General features: G+C 53.9%; 2 protein-coding genes across 3 annotated transcripts in view; both read left to right on the top strand.

Moving 5' to 3' along the window:
• SOCS7 (suppressor of cytokine signaling 7) overlaps positions 1-7,366 on the top strand; it is a 29,816-nt gene extending 22,450 nt beyond the window's left edge. For both annotated transcript variants that reach the window (XM_023652650.2, XM_023652651.2), the window contains one exon: positions 1,551-7,366. The gene's annotated coding sequence lies outside the window, so the exon portion shown is untranslated. The remainder of the gene's footprint in view (positions 1-1,550) is intronic.
• An 8,590-nt stretch (positions 7,367-15,956) lies between these two features.
• The window catches only part of ARHGAP23 (Rho GTPase activating protein 23), a 77,507-nt gene continuing 74,424 nt past the window's right edge, over positions 15,957-19,039 (top strand). Inside the window, exon 1 of the mRNA XM_070226210.1 lies at positions 15,957-16,096. Within this exon, the coding sequence (XP_070082311.1) occupies positions 16,088-16,096 (9 nt within the window). The 5' untranslated portion in view covers positions 15,957-16,087. The remainder of the gene's footprint in view (positions 16,097-19,039) is intronic.

Below are 19,039 nucleotides of genomic sequence, written 5' to 3'. Positions count from 1 at the left end.
GGACCCTTCAGTTAGAGCACCACTTCTGCAGGTGCTGTGCCTTAGGAGGAACCCACGTGGCCAGGAGCACAGTCAGAGAAAGACTCAGGATAGGGGAGGGCTTCAGACTTCATCATATGGGGAATAAATGGTTAACATGGAGCAGAGAAGTTTTAGGGTAAGAGGGCCTTGATAGCCCAAGTGTTTGATGGATTTTCCTAAGGATGAGTGATTAAACTTTCTCTGTGTGGTTCCAGGGGCAGGACAAGGACCACAATGGATGTAAGTTAGAAGGAGTTAGCGTTCAGTCCAGCTTTAGAAGAGGTCCAAAATGGGATGGTTTTCCACAGGAGTTAGTGAGCGCCCCATTTGTTTCTTCACTCAGCAGATATCTCCATGTTTGTTAAGCACCCAGTGTGAACTGGGGAAGAGAGTGCTGGTCATCGAAAGCCCTGTTCTCCCTGAGCTGCAGTCTGCGTAGAGACAGACAGCAAACATGTAAAGAAATGAACGGGCTAATTACAGTTGACTGTGCATGTTATGAGGAAAATAAAGCTGGGTGAAATTTAGTGATTAGTGGTGAGATACTACTCAAGTTTGGGTGATCCAGGAAGGCTCCTGTGAGGAGGTGACATTTTAGCTGAGAGCTGAATATCAAGGAGTCAGCCATGAGAGGATGTGGGAGCAGAGCATTCTGGGCAAGAGGTCCTGTAAGTATAAAGGCCCTGAAATGGGAAGGGCCGTGATACGATCAGGGATAGGCCAGGGGTAGCCATTTGTCATGAGTGTGGGGGCAGCCATTTACTGGCAAAGGGTTGAACTGAACTCCCAGGCTCTCTGTTTGCTCTGACACTTTGTTGCCTGTGGCAAGGAACAAGCATCATGCTGTACTTGCTCCTGGTTAGATCCTGGGACCCCATGAAGAAAAGTAATGACACTTCCCAAGGGAAAGGTCTTCACAGTGTGAAATTTGGCCCTTAAGACTTCTTTTAGTCAGGCCAATTTTAATTTGAGAGTTCTGTGCCTGCTGTTACCTGGGGGATTTCATGCCGGGGTACTTGGAGTCAGGACAGAGCAACAGCTGCAACAGTGCCCTTCTTACATCAGAGGCTAGAGCTGCACTGGCCTTTGTGATTATGTCAGCGCTCTTCTCTAGCCAGAAGCTGCAGAGACCTACAGCTGTTCCTAGCCAAGCTCACAACGGCTTACTCCAGGGGCTCAGTTCCTTTTTTAGCCCCTCGAGCAGGTTGGCCTCTGAGAAGAAGTGGGAAAAAGAGTGGGTGGAAAATTAAAGAGAAAAGGGAAGAGAGAAGTTGGGCAATGTGGTGGGATATATTTATTAGTTATTTTAGGACCTTTTTTTGGCGTCCATGTCTTTGGCTGCTCAGGCCCCCCTGACAAGGGCCGTTTGCTGCATCGCTAGCCAGCCACAGTGTTTGTGGAAGTGTCTGGCTGTCCAGACTCCGTTCTCCTTAGCTGTACTTCTTCACCTCCAGAGGCCAGGCTCTTCTTCGCTCCATTTTGGTTCCACTCTGTTGAACCACTCTAATTTTTTCCACTTTTTTACCTAGGCATTTGGTTGCTAAGCTCCAGTTTTGAAGAACCAAATGAAGCCACCATGAAAAGAGGAGTGAGGAAAGGCAAGAGGAAATAGGAAGGGTTGGGATCCTCTGCACGAAGACTTTGGTTCCCCTCGTGACCCTGGGGCTTGGAAGAAGCACACAGCCGTCCTCTCTGAGTGGGGCGCCACCCTTCCCATCCAGCCCCTGTGGTGTCCCGGAACTGGATGAGCTGCTTGGAAAACTGGAAGAAGTCTCAACACTGTTCCTTTTTCAGAAATTTTGTTTTGGATATTTGCATTTCTCGGTATGGAAAACTCACGTTAAAGGCGGCTGGGGTTTGTGCCCATGGCATTGGAAGTGGTCCAAGGGTGAGCAGGTCCGAAGGAAGGGAAGTGGGGGCAGGGGATTGATTGCCAGTGACGGTCATTCAGCTGGTGCCAAAGGCAGAGTGCGAGTCTTCACCACTGACTTTGAAGAAGGGAAGAGAAGGAGTCAGAAGTGCAGATCAAGCTGGGAGTTTCCGAGGGATCAGAATCTGCTTCTCTGTGAGCAAGGGCAGCCGCAGGAGGAGCAGGAAGGAGAGGAGGGTGGGTGGTCTTGAAAGCAGATTAGCGGACAGAAACTGGCAAGTGGCCTCTGCAGGGGAAACAGTGACTCCTCACATCCGTTCCTTTTAAGGTTTAGGAACCTGATTTCGGGATCACCTCTCAAAGAATCTGTTAGTTTTATTTTACTGAATTCCTAAGTTTTGTGACCTCAAGTTAGCCCCATTCTTCCTCTACCCTCAACTCATTCCCCTCGAGATAACTGTACATTTCACTCTGGTCATGGTAACATCATTCCTGTTGCTTCTGCCAGCTGTTAAGGCAGTAGTTCTTCTCATCACCTGAGCAGTTCAGAGCTCCAGTCGTGGGCTGCTAGAGTTAGTGGAGCGCGCTTCCAGATCCTTAATGGCAAACTGTACCCGTGACTTAGGAGTCAGTGTTGCTTACCTCCATATGTCTGTCAGCTAGTGAGAGGGAATGTGGAGCAAGGTGAGAAAGGAAGCCATTGTCACTGTGCTCTTCCTAGAGAAAGCTCTGTGGTGACTCAGCCTGAATGGGAGGTCCCCAGATCGGCAAGGAGGAGAGCATTACATCTCACGGTTTTGGGTTTATCACTGTTGTCCCACTTCTGGGATGGGAGGTAGCAAGGGCTTCTTAATTCTCCTGTGTTCTTTCTAGCAATGCAAACATTTTCCTGAGTCAGATCCTATTTGCCCTCCTTTCACTGGAAAGTCTGTCAGATGCTGATTTGAGAGTTACCTGTCTCCCAGGTGGGAGTGGAGGAGGAGGGAGAAAAACGCCAGTGCTTTTCACTGGTCTTTAATTTTTTATGAAGCAGGCCATTGTCAAATCATAACATTATGAGTTTGCTTTTCTGTGGAGTTACTCTGGGGAAGGGTTTGCTATTAAGATGTAAAAATTGAGCTGTTTGGTCTTTATTACTCTTCTTCAGTAGGTGTTCCATTAGACTGCTTCTTTTGGTTCCCCTCTGCTTATATCTGCCTCATCTCATGAGATAAATAATATTGTTGGGTTTGTGGTTTCCTGGATCGGGGTGAAGCCCCGTGTCTTGGTAATCTGCCTCATCTGGCCTTCTGCCTTACGTCCTGCATGGAATGACCAGTCTTCCTCCTTGTAGCTAAGTTGGGAGGAACTTGCATAGTTACCTGGCTTCAAAGAAGTGGCCCACAAATTGAGCTTTGTAGCATAAACACAGTCCCCCTCTGATTTGTCCTGAGGTACCTTTTCTCTCCTTGGCTTCCATGGTCATATTACCCACCAGTTAAGATTGTGATCCCAGAAATCGGCGTAACTCGTGAGTCTTGCCTCCTGAGGGTGCAGACTAACTTGCTATCCTGCAAAGGCCCAGCCCGCTGTGGAGCCTGCAGTCGGTTGTGATCCTCGAGCGGCTGATGTGCAGCTACCTGGGATCTTTTCTTTTTCTTTTCTTTTTTTTTTTTTTTTTTTTTTTACCATTTTTGCCACTCATAATTGTAAAATTATTTTTAGTATGTGCTTGCCTTGCTGTGGTCTAGAAGCTGTGGAAAACACAAGAGGTGGAAGACGTGATATCTGGGCTGAGGGAACTTTTAGGTGACTGCCACACATGAAGCAACTGGAGGATGACTCAGTGTGGCAGAGAGAATCAAGGGCTGTCTGTAAAGGAATTCAGAATGGATAAGATCAGGGTAGACCAGATGGTCAGGAAAGCTCCATGGTTGTGAGGCTTTGGGTCGTAGGCGAGGGCAGGACAGTGAGATGAGAAACATGAACAAAAGTGTGGAGGCAGAATCCTCATGGCATGTCCTGAACAGCGCACAGTCCTGAGTGCACAGCAGAGCAGCAAAGAATCCTTTCAAAGTGCTATGGTCTCGAGCGAAACTTCCCGTGTATCAGGCAGATCTGAATGCTGAGGGGTTATAATGGTGAAGTAGAGCCCCAAGCCGGAAGTCAGCCAGTTCCTGCCCGTAGCCTGGGAGCTCACTGCTCTCTACACAGCCTGGGTGAGCCCCTGTACCCCTTGTGGTACCAGGGGTTTCTGTGGGAGAATTCATACACTCAGGTGCAAAACCAAACCAGCTGAGGAGGTGTGACCCAGCCTCCCCACCATCCTTCCTTCTTCTCCTGGAAGGGCAGTGTTTACCTGTGTCCATGAGCTGTCTGTGCATTGGTCACCGTCCAGGCTGTAGCATGGTCCTTCCCCAGTAGAGTGGACTACAAGACAGAGTCGCGAAAGAGGAGATAGGCTCCATCAGCGGGTGAGGAGGAAGAGGCGGCAGTGGGGCAGTTGGCTGAGGTGCCAGCCTGGTCAGAGAGTAAACAGGGTTGGGGGCAGAAGCAGCTGGCCAGTCAGCTCTTCCCTTTCACCTCTTCTGCCTGGGCCCAGCCCCTGCTTTGCCAGGTCTGTGTAGAGCTCATTGAAATGCATCTACAGAGGAAATGCATTCCTTTTTGGTGGTGGTTTTAAAGTCATAAACTGGAGAAGGTTCTCCCTGTTAGGGACTCATCATCCATTTCTCAGTGGACGGCTGATGTCAGGACCCTCAGGCCCTGCCTGTGTAACGCTCGCTTGTTTATGATTGATCTACTGTAACTTTCCTTGGGACAGGCGTGAACCACTGTGAGCCAGTGACAACTACTGCTATAACTCGCTGTTACTTGAAGTGCATGTGCTGTGGTAGGAGCACAGGCGTAAGGAGGGCGGGGCTTTGGTGTGGGGACTAGATCAGTGGGTGACAACTGGCAGTTTGGGACCATTGGCAATGACCTTGGCCTGGTCACCTGCCTGTGCCTAGATATAGTGAATGTAACACCCTGGAATGGGAGCCGTGGCCTGCGGCACCAGCCTCCTGGGAGGAAAGGCTTGGCAGAGAGCTTGCTGCCACGGTTTCTACCCTCCTCCTTAGCTCCTTTTCCCTGGGGCTGACTGTGTAGGCCCCGTGTTGAGGTTGGGAGTGATGTGGAGATAGCTGCAAACACCCCTACCGCGCACACCAGGAGGACCTGAGGAGTGTGGGGCGGGGATTAGTGCCCCCAGATCCAGGTGTCAGAGGTTGGGGTAGAGCCGGATGCCCTGGGGAGCGGCCTTTTCAGCCCCATCCCAGGCCCATGAAGAGCCTGGCCTGCTTGCAGCCCTGGGGTCCCCGCAGGAAGCAGGATAGGAGGGACTTTCCCCCTAGGTCTGATCCTTCCCTGCCCTGCGCCTCGCCCTGGCTCTGAGCCCTGAAGCTGGAGGACTAGGCACTGGGATCCAGCCCTACGGCTGCTGGAAGGAGGTCTGCACGTCTGTGTGTGCACATGTGTGCGCCCGTGTGTGCGTCTTCATTTGCAGAAGTCTTGCCACTGGTTGGGGTGTTGAGAGCATCTCTACTGGGGGGAGACCTGCCATTTGTTTTCCACTTTGAAGAGAATGACACGCCCCCTGTCCCTAAGGGAAGAGCTTCTGAGTTAGACATTTTCCCTATGGGAATCCTCTTGGTTTGGTTTGTGGGAAAGGGGGGAATGGATAAATGATTTTTATCTCTAATCGTCAACACAGCTCTTCTTACACTGAATTTGTGCTATTGCATACATGTAGCCATCTTTCTTTTCACTGCAGCAGTGTTTATCAGTAGTTCGAAATGATTTATTTGCTCCTGGGGAGTAAAACTTTTTTTATTAAAAAAGAAAAAATAAATAAAGAAAAGTGTGACCCCCCTCCCCCCATGATAGCTATGGGATTACTGGGCCACAAAGCTCAAAAAGGCAAAGTCGAGTCTGCCAGTCCCCGTGATCCATCCTGTTTTGACATTGGAGCCTTCATGCTCAGCACAAAATGACAGGAGGCCTTGAGAAGATGGAGAGCAAAGCCTTGGGAGGAGTGAGATGGGGGTTGGACCACAGAGCCAGGGGCACTGGAGACTCAGGTGCTGCAGTTAGAAAAATAGAAGAGTGAATTGTATTTAAGATATTGACTCTCATCTGCCAGGGAAAGACCTTTCTTTACATGTAGGTTCCATGTTGTCTCTGTCCTTTTCATCACTTCTTCACCTTCCTGGTAGGTGCCGCTTTCCTGTCCTCTCTACCCCTTTTCCCGTCCCGTCTCACTCCCATCTACCTCCCAGGAAGCCAGTCCTGCATGCTGAGTCTGTGACATGCCTTCACGCCCATTTCATCCATTGCATCTCATTTAGAGGGTACCTGGAACTGCTCCACCCCCTCCCCCCACCCCCTAGTCCTTTGCCATGCCAAGAGGCATCAAGGGGCAGGCAAAAAGCAGCCAGCTGAGGCTGGAAGACCTGAATGTCTGGTTGCAGCTGGACTGCAATCGTAGTTGCTGTTGCTTCTGGAGGTAGAGTGCACTGAAAGCTTAGGACACTCTTGATCAGAAGCCAGGATAACCACAAACCGCACAGCCCCGCTCAGAGCTGCGTCCTAAGCCCCTTACTCAGCTCAGGTGGAGCGGGAAGGCTGGTCTGACTGCTCCATCCTTGGTGCTCCCTTGAACAGGGACCTGCCCCTCACTGTTAGGCCCAGAACCTTTCCCAAGGGACTAGCATAATCCAGGCACTGCTCTGGGGGCAGGCCAGTTGTTGGAATGCCCAAACTGGTGCTGCCCGTGGCACAGCCCCTGCTGTACATTTTTTGGTTGTTTTTAAGAAACTCAATGAAGAAGGGTGTCATTCTGGGCTCGAGTGGTTGCCAGTTCTTCACCAGAAGGGGAGCCACACCCCCTGCAACCACTTCTGTCCTCTTCGGCCACCCTGCCCTCCTCCAAGCCAAAGCGTGGCCTGGCTTTTGTCTTCCCATTTAGTTTTTCTCCCTTTTTGTGCTTAATTTATTAAAATAGTTGCTGTATAATTTATTTTCATAAACTATAAAAAATTACTAAATGGTTAAAATAGACTTGCAGGCCAATCTTAAATGGGGTGGGAGGGTCTGAGGGTGGGTGGGGAAAGGGAAAGATGTTTTGATATAAACAAAACAAATGCACTTTGGGTGTGTTTTGGTATTTTTCTGGGGATAGAGGGGTGGTGTTGGGATGTCCCTGTAGATTAGTTCCAGAATGGGGTGTCTGTATATACTGTATCAATAGGCATGTTTGACTCTTGTAAAGGGACGTTAGTAGCTGCTGCAGGTCCTGTTGGGAAACTCCATGTACAATTCCCGGGTTTTTGTAAGTGTCAGTGCGGGAGACATTTGACTCTTGTGTTTGTATCTCCTTTTTATGATTGCTGTACTGACCCATGTCTTTTTGGGGAGGGGTGAACAGAGATTTGAAATAAAAATGTTTAGAAATTATTTCCTGTTATTTGGGTGTGTGTTTTCAATCCCTCTCCCATCTCATATGACTCCTTACACCACCGCCAGCCTCAGCCAAGCAGAGTGCATCCAGAATTGGTCTTGTCCGGGGTCGAGATGCTGAAGAATTCCTGAGGCGGATGGCCACTGCTCAAAGCTGCTTTCTCCTTCCCCAGGAAGTGGACAATTGCAGAGAGCTTTCTGGGGCCACGTGCCTGTGCCCTTTTTGCCTTGGTGAGCAGCAGCGTGGGGCTCTACCCAGGGAGAGTTCATACTTCAGCATAGTAGTCATTCCTGGGATTTACCGAGGCTGGCAGTCAAGGCTTTTTCATAAGTTTAACCTGCATCCCTCCTGCCTTTCTGGCCCATTCCCTCTTGAGCTGTGCTCTTTGGAGAGTAAAGGACCAGGTATGTTTCTCTGATTGACAACCGTGTGTACTTGGAGCCTCTCAAATCTCCCCTCTTCACTGTCCCACCCAGCTTCCCCACTTCAAGGGCCAGTGTACCACCACCTTGGCACGTTTTGGGGAATTTTCGGCAATTTCTCTGCATCCTCAGAGTGGGAAGCATGCTGAGTGAGGTGAAACCCTCATTCCTCAGGAGCTGCGTTTTCACAAGACCGATTAGAAATGCCTCAAGCAGGGAGTCGGAATTCCCACTTGGCCCGGTCAGCTCATTCACAAGTCACAGGTCCATGTCAGGATGAAACAGTATCGGATCCATTCTGAGAGCCGTTCTATGACAGCATGGACTCCTCCTGAGTAAAGTTTTCTTCCCTTTTGGAAGAAAAGGGTGCTCCAAGCTATGAAGTGGGTTTACAAGGGAAAATGCAAAGAGCTCAGAATCAGCAATTCAAGTGCTGTAGTGGCCACCTTTGGATGCAGTTTGTCAGTCGTAAGGAATCTTTGCTGACAGCATCAGTCAATAGTGTTCATGTTTCTTGAAAGTAGGGACATCGGTTTTCACCATTTCAAATCAGCCTCATTCATAGTAGTGATAGTTTGTTAGGAAAGATAGGTATTGGTCCCCTTTGACTTGCATGTTAAAGCCCATAGAAAGAAAGGATTCTTTTGGAAACAGCCCAGAATAAATTACTGTCTCCCACCCTCTTCACCCCAAAAACCTGCAACCACCTACTTCATCTCCTGTGTTCTTCATCTACTCCTTTCAGCCACCACTTTCATTCTGTCACAAAGGCTGTTCCATCTCACTTGTCATCATGCATGTACCTAATTTACTGGAATTCAATTACAAGCATATGGCAAATAGTGATAGTGCGGGAGATTCCCTCCTCCGTTCCACTGTGCGTCCCCGTGATTGAGGATGAGATGGGAAAAGAAGATTTTCTGTCTTGGTTCCCTCCAGCCTCTCACAGTGTGAGCACCTTGTGCATATTGATTCTAGTGCCTGTTTGTGCCATGTGGATTCTGAAGACCAACCATTTTCATTTGGTACTCAGTCAAAGGCACAAGACTTGATTACAGCTCTGAAGAAGCACTAGCTGGGTTATCATTGATCTCTAATAGAGACCCTTCCCAAGAGATTTGCAAGAGGAACTTTGACTGTAACATTGCCCCTATGCACTGATTCCCATTTGAGCTGTGACTTCATCATGCATTTCTCCTCGAGGCCGTGTCCCAATTTAGGCGTTCTCTTTTTTTAACCTGGACAGTTCCGCCATTTCCCCACTGGTCCTCCTCCTTCCTGTTTCCCCTCTCCAGTCTTTCTAAAAGTCCTTCCAAAATGAAGATGTGCTCAAGTCACTTCCTTAGTTTAAAATCACGAATGACTTTCAACCTAGAGCAGAATTCTTAACTTCTCGACTTGACATTCAAGGCTGTTTCCCCTTACCCTGCTGCGCAGGCTGCACTCGGTCACAATGCATGACTTGAAGTCCCCAGATGATGGCATCCCTTCTCCTGCTGCTCCACCTTCCTTCATGCTGTCTCCTCTGCCTGAAGGACCCTTACCTGTCACCCTCTTCACCTGCAAAGCTCCTGCTCATCCTTGAAGGTTCTGCTGCAGTATTACTTCTGGAATTTTCACCGGCCACTCCCAAACAAATGGGCCTTCCTCTGTTAAGATATTTGCTCACGTGTCTGCCTGCTTGCTCGACTGTGGCCTCTGGTCTGTGAGGGACAGAGCCTGTGTCCTGCGCAGCTCTCTCCCTGCCCCAGGGCTGCCCCAGGTGGTGGTGGTTGAGGAAATGTGAGATCAGCCCCCTTCCTGGGGGGCTTCTTGGTTCCCTCGTCAGCCAGCCTTGAGCCTGGATTTTCACCTTTTGCATAGGACAACCTGATTGTATGGAGGTAAGGTGGTTTTAGCCACTAAATGTCAGTCTTCAGAATTTTCTCAAGGGATTGAAGTTTTGGAATACAAGCATGAAGAGCATTGAAGGTTGGAATGAGAGCGTGAACTCTGTGATATAGCTGTAACTCAAGATATTCCAAAGGTGGGACACGGACTGCTTCCTCCTGGTGCCAATGGTATCGGAGAGAAAGACAGGGGGGTCATTGCCCTTTGAGTGGAAGATGCTGCTGATGTAGGCCGGTGGGCTTTGACCAGTGACCAGAGGTTGCACTGACCCACCCATTGCTGAATTCTCCCTTAACAGAAACCCTGCGTTTCAAGAGAGCTCAGCTCAGGCGCTCTTCACATCCTGGGCTCCTCATCTCCTCCCATGAGGTGTCAAGGCCTGCTTTCCCCCTGCCCACTTCCAAGAAACGTGGCCTGTTTCTGAGCCTTTATTCTGCAGGTCGAGGGGTGATGAGACAGGCAGGGAACAGGAGAGGCTGCTAGGTTTATGCTGGAAGAGGAAAATAAGTGTGGGAAGGGAATGGCTGAGCTGGGGACGAGCTGGGAAGGTTTGGAATGGGATGGGAGAGTCTGGCAGCAGCTATCCTGTGTGATGGATCCATACATCAAAGAAGATTCCGGGAAGTTTCCTTGTGCATTGGGTGTCATCTCCTAGCACCCCTTCCCTGCAGCTGCCACCCTCTCCCATGCCCTGGTGTTGATGAAAAACACTGCCCTAGAGATAGACATCCTTTTCTTCTGCATGTGGGCCTGTTTCGTTGAATGGGACACCATGTATAGAAGTGACTGCAGGGGCCAGCCTGGTGGCACAGCAGTTGGGTTCGCATGTTCTGCTTTGGCGGCCCGGGGTTCGCCGGTTTGGATCCTGGGTGCAGACATGGCACCTCTTGGCAAGCCATGCTGTGGCAGGCGTCCCACAGAGAAAGTAGAGGAAGATGGGCACGGATGTTTGCTCAGGGCCAGTCTTCCTCGGCAAAAAAAGAGGAGGATTGGCAGCAGATGTTAGCTCAGGGCTAATTTTCTTCTTCAAAAAAGATAAATAAATAAAATTAAAAAAAAAAAAAGAAGAAGTGACTGCAGGCCCGGGTTTAGACATGTTAAACTCTTATTGCATGTGGAGAGTGGGTTCTGTGTCTCGTTCGCCTTCTGCTCTCTCCCACCCCCACCACCCAGTGCTGTGCCAGCACACCAAGAAATGCCCCCGTGGATGTTTGCTGAGAATGATGGAATAGGTCCAAGACAGCCGGGCCAGGAGGGGAGGTGCCGTGGGGGAAGGTCCTCTGGGCTGGAGTCACCTTTGGGGCTGAATGGGGGCAACCATATTGGAATGGGAATTCTCACGGGAAGCAATGCTGGCGAGAGGGAGACCCCGGAATGCCTTATGGAGTCTGGAGGAGAGGAGCAGGGTGGACTGCAGTGGTTCTCAGCCAGGCAGGGACTCTGTGGGCCTGAATCACTTGGGCAACCTTTTCAAACCTCACACTCACCTGGAGACTTAAGACACCTTCCTAGAATCTCAAGGGTTGGGGTTGGGGAGAGGGGGTGGTAAGGATGGTGGACAAAACTTCTCAGATGCACCTGAGGGGTCCTTTACCTCCTCCCCACACCTCCACCCACTGGCAAATGTCTAGGGAGGACCCCGCCCAGCATTCGCATACCTGGGCTTCAGCACTGGCTCCGCCGTTTGCTGGTCGTGATCTTGGGCAATCCGTGTATGCTTTCTCGGTTTGTCTCCTCTTTAAAAGAGAGAGTATTTTTACTCACCTCATGTGTGAGTGAATGAGATAATGCATGTAAAAATGCCTGGTACCTCTTCGGCACTCAATAAATAGCCACGGGCACTAACGGGGATCATAATTATTAGCAGCATTTTGAGGAGAAGGACTGAGGGCTTTTAGCCTCCCCAAAGGCTGAAAGGAAGAATGAAGAGACTTCAGGAGCCCCATCACCCGAGGCTGCAGAGAGGGATGGGCTGGAGGGGAGGGGGGAGCTGGAGGGGGGAGAGAAGGGGGAGCTGGAGGGAGGAGGGGGGTGGGCTGGAGGGAGGAGGGGGTGGGCTGGAGGGAGGAGGGGGTGGGCTGGAGGGAGGAGGGGAGGGTGGCTGTGGGACGGGTGGTGGCAGGTGGAGCTGGCTGAGCTGTTGGGCTTCTCTTGCCACCTAGTGGCTGCCTCTAGGTTAGGCCACCCAGCTGTCCCCTCAGCTCTGGGTGGTGGGGGAGGCTGGGCTTAAATATTCCTAGACACAGTATCTCCAGTCTTCTTCTGCTCCCCTCATTTAATGTCCTGTCCCCTTGGGGACCCTGGCCCATGACACACCCTCCCATGGCCCTGGTGTATGGGCCAAGACCTCTTTCTCCCAGTGGGGGGAGAGGGGAAGCCTTTGTTCTCTTGGCTCCCAGGCGCAGTGGGGAGCTGAGGCACCCAGGGGCTGGTGGAGGCCACCCTCATGCCCCACCCCCACCTCCCCTGGCTTGAAAACTGCTAATGATGTCCTTGCCCCAGGGGGCTGCCAGGGCCTCCTGGCACTGGGAGCCCAGGCTGGTCTCAGTGTCTGCCTTAGGTTTTATTCTATAAATACGTACTACTTCGTGCAGGCCCCTAGGGTTCTCTGGAGACTTCATCCCACCTTCTCTGGAGGATTTCGCCTTTTGTCTCCAGGATGAGAGGAACAGGGGACAGAGACCTGCAGCCAGGCCTGCTGGTGAAGGGCCCAGGGGGGGCCTCGGAGTCAACTCAGTGTCTGGGTCTCTCATTGTCTCCCTCCCCCCGTGGGGAGGTGCCCTCCCTTCTGAGGAGGCTGCCTGGAATGATGTCCTAGTTGCGTCATGTGTGATTCCTGCTTCAGAGGTAGCCGTGACTATTTGGGGAGGGGTCTGACCCTGGGCCAGGGGCGTCATGTAGCGGCCGGGAGCCACATGAAGGAGCCACATGTTGGGCTAGGAACCCAGGGTCAGGCGTCCACAGGCCCCCTGCGTCTGCCCTGCTGCCCACTGCCCTCCTCATACCGGATGCCCACTTCCCTCTCAGGGCCTTGCAGCCTCAGCTGCACCAGGCCAGGATTGCATCATTCTTGGCTTTGTTCGCAGAGCAGCAGGTGGAGGAGTGGGGCCTGCTGCCCGCCCCCCTTCCCTCTCATCTCCTTCCACTCCCTCCTGGGTAATCCTCCTCCTTCCTCCCTTCTCAGGCCCATGGCACCCTGGGAGCTGTCTGCCTTCCCTGGTGGCTCTCAGCTCTCTTTCCACCTTCTCCTGCTCCCCAGGGAGCCCCGGAGGCCGCAGAGGCGAGGCAAAGGAGGCTGAGGGGCAGGGATCAGCACCGGGCTGGAAACTGCTCTGTGTTGCTGCTGCTTGGATCCAGTTAAAGGCAGGCACCATCCTTAGAAGCAACACCTGATTGTAGCCTGGTGTGATCTCTCAGACTGTGGGGACAAGGTCAGAAATTGTCACCTGCTAAACTAAAGCTAATGGTAATCAACATAAGATGAATTAATTCAGCTCTCTGTAGAAAGTACCTCACTTTTTATCGACCATTTATGTGCCCATCAGTGGACCGAGCATTTTATACTCACATCTCATCTAAGCTTTCATCAACCCCGTGAGGCAGTGCTATTATCGTTCCTGGTTTACGGATGAGGTAGCTGGAGCACAGAGAGGTGTGAACACCTGCCCAAGACCACACAGCTACTCAGTGGCAGACCTGGGATTTGAGTCTTGGTCTGCCTCCCTCCAGCGTGACTCGAAGCCTCTCAAAGAGATGGCTGGAAATATGATGCTGACCAGACTTGGATATATTTTTTACCTCTTCAAAAGAAGGTTCCTGCCCAAGTCACTCATCAAGAGACAAACTGTCCTGTTTTAATCTTATTAAGGAGATAAAAAGATGCATATCAAATAACCTGGGCTGGGCCCTGCACCTCCCCACCCCCATCCGCAGCCCATCTGAGGAATGCTGTTGCTGAAGGTCCTGGGCCACAGGGGGTGTGCAAACTAAGAGCAGGGGCTTCTCGGAGATGCAGGCTGCTGGGGAAGAGGGAGGACTGAGAGGTTGCATATGTGGACCCCAAAGGCTGAGGCAGAGACGGTGGGCAGTACCATCCCTTCCTTTCACAGGGACTCTGAAGCTTCCTGTAGTGCTCAGGCTGTGTTGATAAAATAGCTTTTGGGGGTTTAGCAATCCAGCCACCATGACTTTGGCTAGTAGGAGTCTACTCCTCACAGCCAGATCAGCATCCGCAGGGATAGACGGTTCTCAACCTTGCAAACCCAACCCCAACCCCAACCCAACCCAAGACCTGAGGCCTGGCAAGCAGGCGCTGTTTCAGAAACCCAGGATGGGCGGCTGCTACCACCACCGCGGCCACCTCCTCCTCCTTATTTTTACTTCCCAGTGACCACTTCAGCCCTCACTGAAAAAATTAAAAAATAAATAAATAAAAAAACTTGATCCACTGACAGGTGCAAAAATAATCAATAAAAGCAAAGTCCTTTCTACAAAGAGTTGAATTAATTCATCTTATGTGAAGGGCTGAAGAGAACCAGAGGGAACCCGGCTGCGAAGAATGGCGCCTGCTTCTGTAGCCCAGGGCCCTGCTCCCCATGACATGGCAGAGGCTGGATCAGTGTCTGGGGGACGTGCTTGCCGGCTAGCACTCTTCTCTGTCTCCTGTCTCTTCAGCCCCAGACAAACTCCAACTGAAGGGACAAAGGGCCCCATTGACCCCATAGCCTTGTGACCCCTCCCAAGTCTGTCCTTCCCCGCCCCAAGCAGCCAGCAGGGCACTCACTCGGGCAGCAGACGGCACGAGGCTGCTGTGAGGGCATGGCAGGGAAGCCAAGAGAGGCCGCAGCCAGCTCGGAGGGGAAGACTGGGATGCGTGGGCAGTGCCCACCAGACCCCTAAGAGGAGGGGCGGCCAAGGATGAGGGGCTGCCAGGACTCCTGGCTGTGTCCCAGAAGCAAGGCAGCAAATCCCCCACAGGGCCAAAGCACGGGAGGGCCACGGGGGGGGGGGGGGGCAACCCCGGCCCCAAACTGGGCTGCTGGGGAGCTCAGGGCCTCTCCAGCCTGCATTCCTGCCTCCCTCCCCCCAGCGTGCCCCCCACACCCAGCCTATAAAGCCCCCTTTGTCTGGGCCCACTGAGGCTCTTAACTCTCCCCATCTCAGCTTCCCACCCCCTGCCCCCTCACCCTCGGGTGCCTAACGACGAGGCCAGGGCACAGTGAGAAGACATGAAACCCCCTCATGCTGGCCTAGGTGCTGGCCCACACATGGGGTTTGGGCAGCCAGCCTCTGCACACTGATGCCCCCAGCCCACTGCCTGCCTCGGGGCAGGTTAATTCCCACCCCTGTCCACTCCAGGATGCCACACTTCAGCCTGGGCAGCATGCCTGCCTCTCCCATGCCTGCTCATGTGACATGCCCTCAGTTTGGCCCTGCCCTGTCAGAGGCAGGACAGAGGGGCAGTGGGCTGTCAGGAGCCTCCCCGATGGGGGGTGTTAGTGGGGGAGGCAGTCTTTTCGCCACCTCCTTGGGCCTAACCAGAGTGGGTGGCCCCACTGCCCACAAATCAGGCCCCCCGTCGGTATCTGGGGCTTCAAACGCCCTTCTCTGTCTGCGGACAAACAGGTCAGCCCCTCCTCCTGCTTGGCACATGCCTGGGGTGTGGCCCCCGGTGGGCAGCAGGAATCTCCACGCCTGCTCCCCACACCCAGACAAGGGCTCAGAACACATTTGAATAGAGGCTGGGTCCTGGCGACAGGGAGTGGCACCCCTCACCAGCTCCTGTCTTCACAGGGTCACAGGGTCCAGACTCCCGCTCACTGGAGTGGGGCCCATGCTGCGTCGCCCGGTGTTCCAGGCTCTGTGGGTATCTCTGGCCTGCTCGCAGGACCCCTGAAGACAGGAGACAGTGGTCTGGGCCATGGGTCAGCTCTGTCACCACGCTGCTGTGTGACCTTGGGGAAGCGCCTCTGTAAAAGGAAGAGTGGGGCCCTTCAGACTCTGATGAACCTCAGGAGTGAGGAGAGGGGCTTCTCTGGACTAACAAGGCCCCCAGGACAGGCAGAACAAGGGGTGCCGGTAGGGAGGAGCCTCTGGGTGTGTGAGGAGTGTGCATGCATCATGTGTGTGTGGTTGAGAGCGTGTGTATGTGCGCGTGTGTGAGAGCGCGGTGCCTCCACCCGCGGGAGGGGAGGGGAGGGGAGGGGAGGGGAGGGGGGAGGGGGCGGGGCCTGCGGGGCGGGGCGGGGCGGGGGTCCGGGCCGCTGACACCAGGCGCTCCTCGCGCTGGCGGTCGCCCGGTGCTGCACCGACAGGGCCAGGGCGAGAAACGGGGCGCATGGAGGGGCCGCCGCCTCCGGCGCCCCCCGGGGCTGGCGCGGCGAGGACGGCGTAGCGGGCGGCAGCATGGAGCAGGTCAGCTGCGCGGGGCGCGGGCGCGGGGCTGCGCGGGGAGCGCGGGGGCGTAAGGAGCGGGCGAGGTGGGCGCGCAGAGAGGGAGGGGGCCCCGCCACGGCGGGAGGGGTTGGGGCGCTGGGGCTCCGGGCGGGGCCCGAGCTCTTTGGGAGGGATGGGGCTGGTGTGACCCAGAGCTGGTGTGTACACACACACCCACACGCACGAGTACTCCCCCGCCACCGACACACGGAGAGGCGCGCACAGAGGGCGCACACGCTGCCTCTCTCCCCACCCCCCTCCAGCAGGAGAGCATCGCATTTAGAAGCCCCCCTCCCCACTCGGTAAGGTCCCAGCCCGGCTCAGATCCTAGGCCTGAGGGGGCTGCAGGCTGTGCAGAATGAGGGAGTGACAGGAGGCAGCCATAGGACTACCGCTGACCCCCAGACCCCCGTGGTGGGACCTCAAGATATAACCATCCCCCTCCCCCTCTACACATCAAGGGGCTTCTCCCAGCCAGGCTCCCTCTCCTCTCCCAGTTACAGCCGCTGCAGCAGCTGCTGCCACCATTTCACGGCAGTGAAAAGATGGGGTGGGCTGGGCAGCTTCTCCACGGCCCCCCATACAGACCTGCCCCCCCAGCCTGGCCCCAGGGGGCCGTCTTTCTTTCACACAGGCTCCATCAGAAGGGGGCAGAGGTGAAGACCCCCTCAGGTCAGAGCTCCTCACCCCCTCCACAGAACTCAGCAAATCCTGGAGCGAGTCCCCTTTAGTGAGTGAGGGGGCCTCTATCCTGACTCGCAGCCCCCTGCTCTAAGAAGGGCAGCGGCTGGTGGGGGGTGGTTCCTGAGGCCCCCTTGCTCCTTTCCTAATCCCGACTTGGTGTGAGGTCTTGGGGTGGCGTCTGGAGTGGTGGGGTTTTCTGTTCCTGGGCGTGCCTTCAAGTGCTGTCTGCACTCCCCGGCTCCTTGGGGCTGCTCTACCTAAAGCAGTGGCCTAGGGCCCCAGGCTCTGAGACCCCTCCCCTCCAGACTGGCAGAGGGGTCCAGGGTTGCCTGTGATAGTGGTGAGGAGGGGCGTGAGGAGGAGTGAGGGTGAAGAGTCAGAGGGGGGAGGATGAGGAGTCAGGAAATGGGGTGATGCTAAGTTCTGGGGGCTGGAGGGGGGCTCTGAGAAGGCACGAAGTGCTCTGGGCGTCTTCCCCAGGCTGGGCGTGATGTTTGGGGTGGGGTTGTGGGCTGGTCTAGTCTCCAGGCCTGTTTGGCATCTTGGTTGTTAATTTAAATGGCCAGTGGCAGCTCCCTGGAGCACCAGACCTGGCAGGGGGAAGGGGACTCAGTTTGTCATTATGTGCAGCTGTTGTCATTACTGACTCTACCCTCAATTCCACTTGGAGTGCAAAAAAGTGTGTCGGGGGGACAGTATTAAATATCACTGAATTATATTAAAATAGTTAATTTTATGTTATGTTAATTTCACCTCAATAAAAAAGGGAGAGACGGGACTGGGGGCCGCCACTACTTTCTGCCTGGAGGACCCTAAACGCATCTCACTGGACCCACGGCTCGGCCTGAGATGCTCCTGAAAGCAGCCCCACGGCGGCCTCCCCCAGCCTTCTGTGCTTCCTCTGGGGGGTCCGCTGCTTCTCCTTTCCAGGAGGCAGAGCCTGGCTCCCCTGTGTGCTGGCATGGTGGAAGGGAGGAGAGAGCTGGGAGGAGACTCAGGACATTGGGCTCCTGCCCTGGCCCCATCCAAGGGACACTGGGAGGCCCTGGACATCTGTCCTCTCTGGGCTGCTGTGAAATCCCTGCCAGCTGTGCTGAGTGGTTGCTTTCTAGGTCCTTTCTAGGGGTCCTAGGACACTCTGCCAAGCAGCCAGCCTGGCCCCTGGACCATGAGACTCCCCCATCCCCGTCCAGATGGGGACTCTGATGACAGCACAGTCGTGGAGGTGCCCAGGCTGATGTCAGTGCCTTAAGGCAGCCCCAGCCCTGCCAACCCCATGGGTGTCGCCAGCTCTGGATGTGCCGGAAGCATGGTGTGTATGGGGAGCTTCTGAAATCAGAGCTGCTTTCGCCCACCAGGGGAAGCTCCTATTTTAAGTTTCCCATGTGCTGAGCCCTCTTGTAAAGCAAAGAGTCCTTTTATAGTGCAAGAGCCGCCCTGTATGTTTGGTATGTGTGGATTTTGGCATGTGGGGTTTCCTTAAAGGGGAGCATGCCTGGAATCTCTCACAGGGGCTGGAATTGCCGGGTGGGGTGGGTGCCGGGACTGAGGGGCTTGCCCCTCTGTGGTCAGTGTCCTGCCCCTCTTTTCTCTCCATCTAACTCCTCTCACTCCCTCCCAGGGCTGGCTCAGGGCCAGACAGAGGAGAGAGGAGCAGCTGCCGGGGATTTCCAGAGCTTCTAGAGGGAGGTGGGAGCCACCCCTCCCCTCTGTTCCTCTCCCCTCTCCTTCTCTTCCCTTTCTCTACATTTCCCTCCTCTACCCTCCTCTTCCTTCTTCTCTTCCCCCCTCCCCTTTCCTCTCCCAGAAGGGCAAAATGGAGACAGTGAGGAGAGTGGAGCAGGCCCCTGGTGGGTGCAGGGATGTGCAGGGGCTAGGTGGGGCTCCGCATGGTCCAGGGGCCTGAGGCAGAAGCAGGGCTGCAGGCCAGTTGCTGGAACAATTTAAAAGCCCTCATAGGATCATAGAATTCAGCATCCTGGTGCTGGAAGGAACTACCTGGCCCAGCTCCTCCCAGGGGATGTGCTTCATAGAAAGAGCAAGGGCTTGGTTAGCGTCAGACTTCAGCCGGTTACTTCACCTCTCAGCCTGTCTCCTCACTTACGGGCTGGGGCTAATAATACCTACCTCACAGTGTTGTCATGGGGGGCAAATGAGACAATGTTTGTAAAGAACTTGGCACACAGTAGGTGTTCACACATTTTACTTCCTTTCTTCTCCATCTTGGTGTTCTCAGGC

Source organism: Equus caballus, chromosome 11 (genome assembly GCF_041296265.1).
Source record: "Equus caballus isolate H_3958 breed thoroughbred chromosome 11, TB-T2T, whole genome shotgun sequence".
Classification (NCBI taxonomy): Eukaryota; Metazoa; Chordata; class Mammalia; order Perissodactyla; family Equidae; genus Equus; species Equus caballus.
Note: the sequence above shows the minus strand (reverse complement) of the source record. Positions and strands in the feature narration are given on the sequence as shown.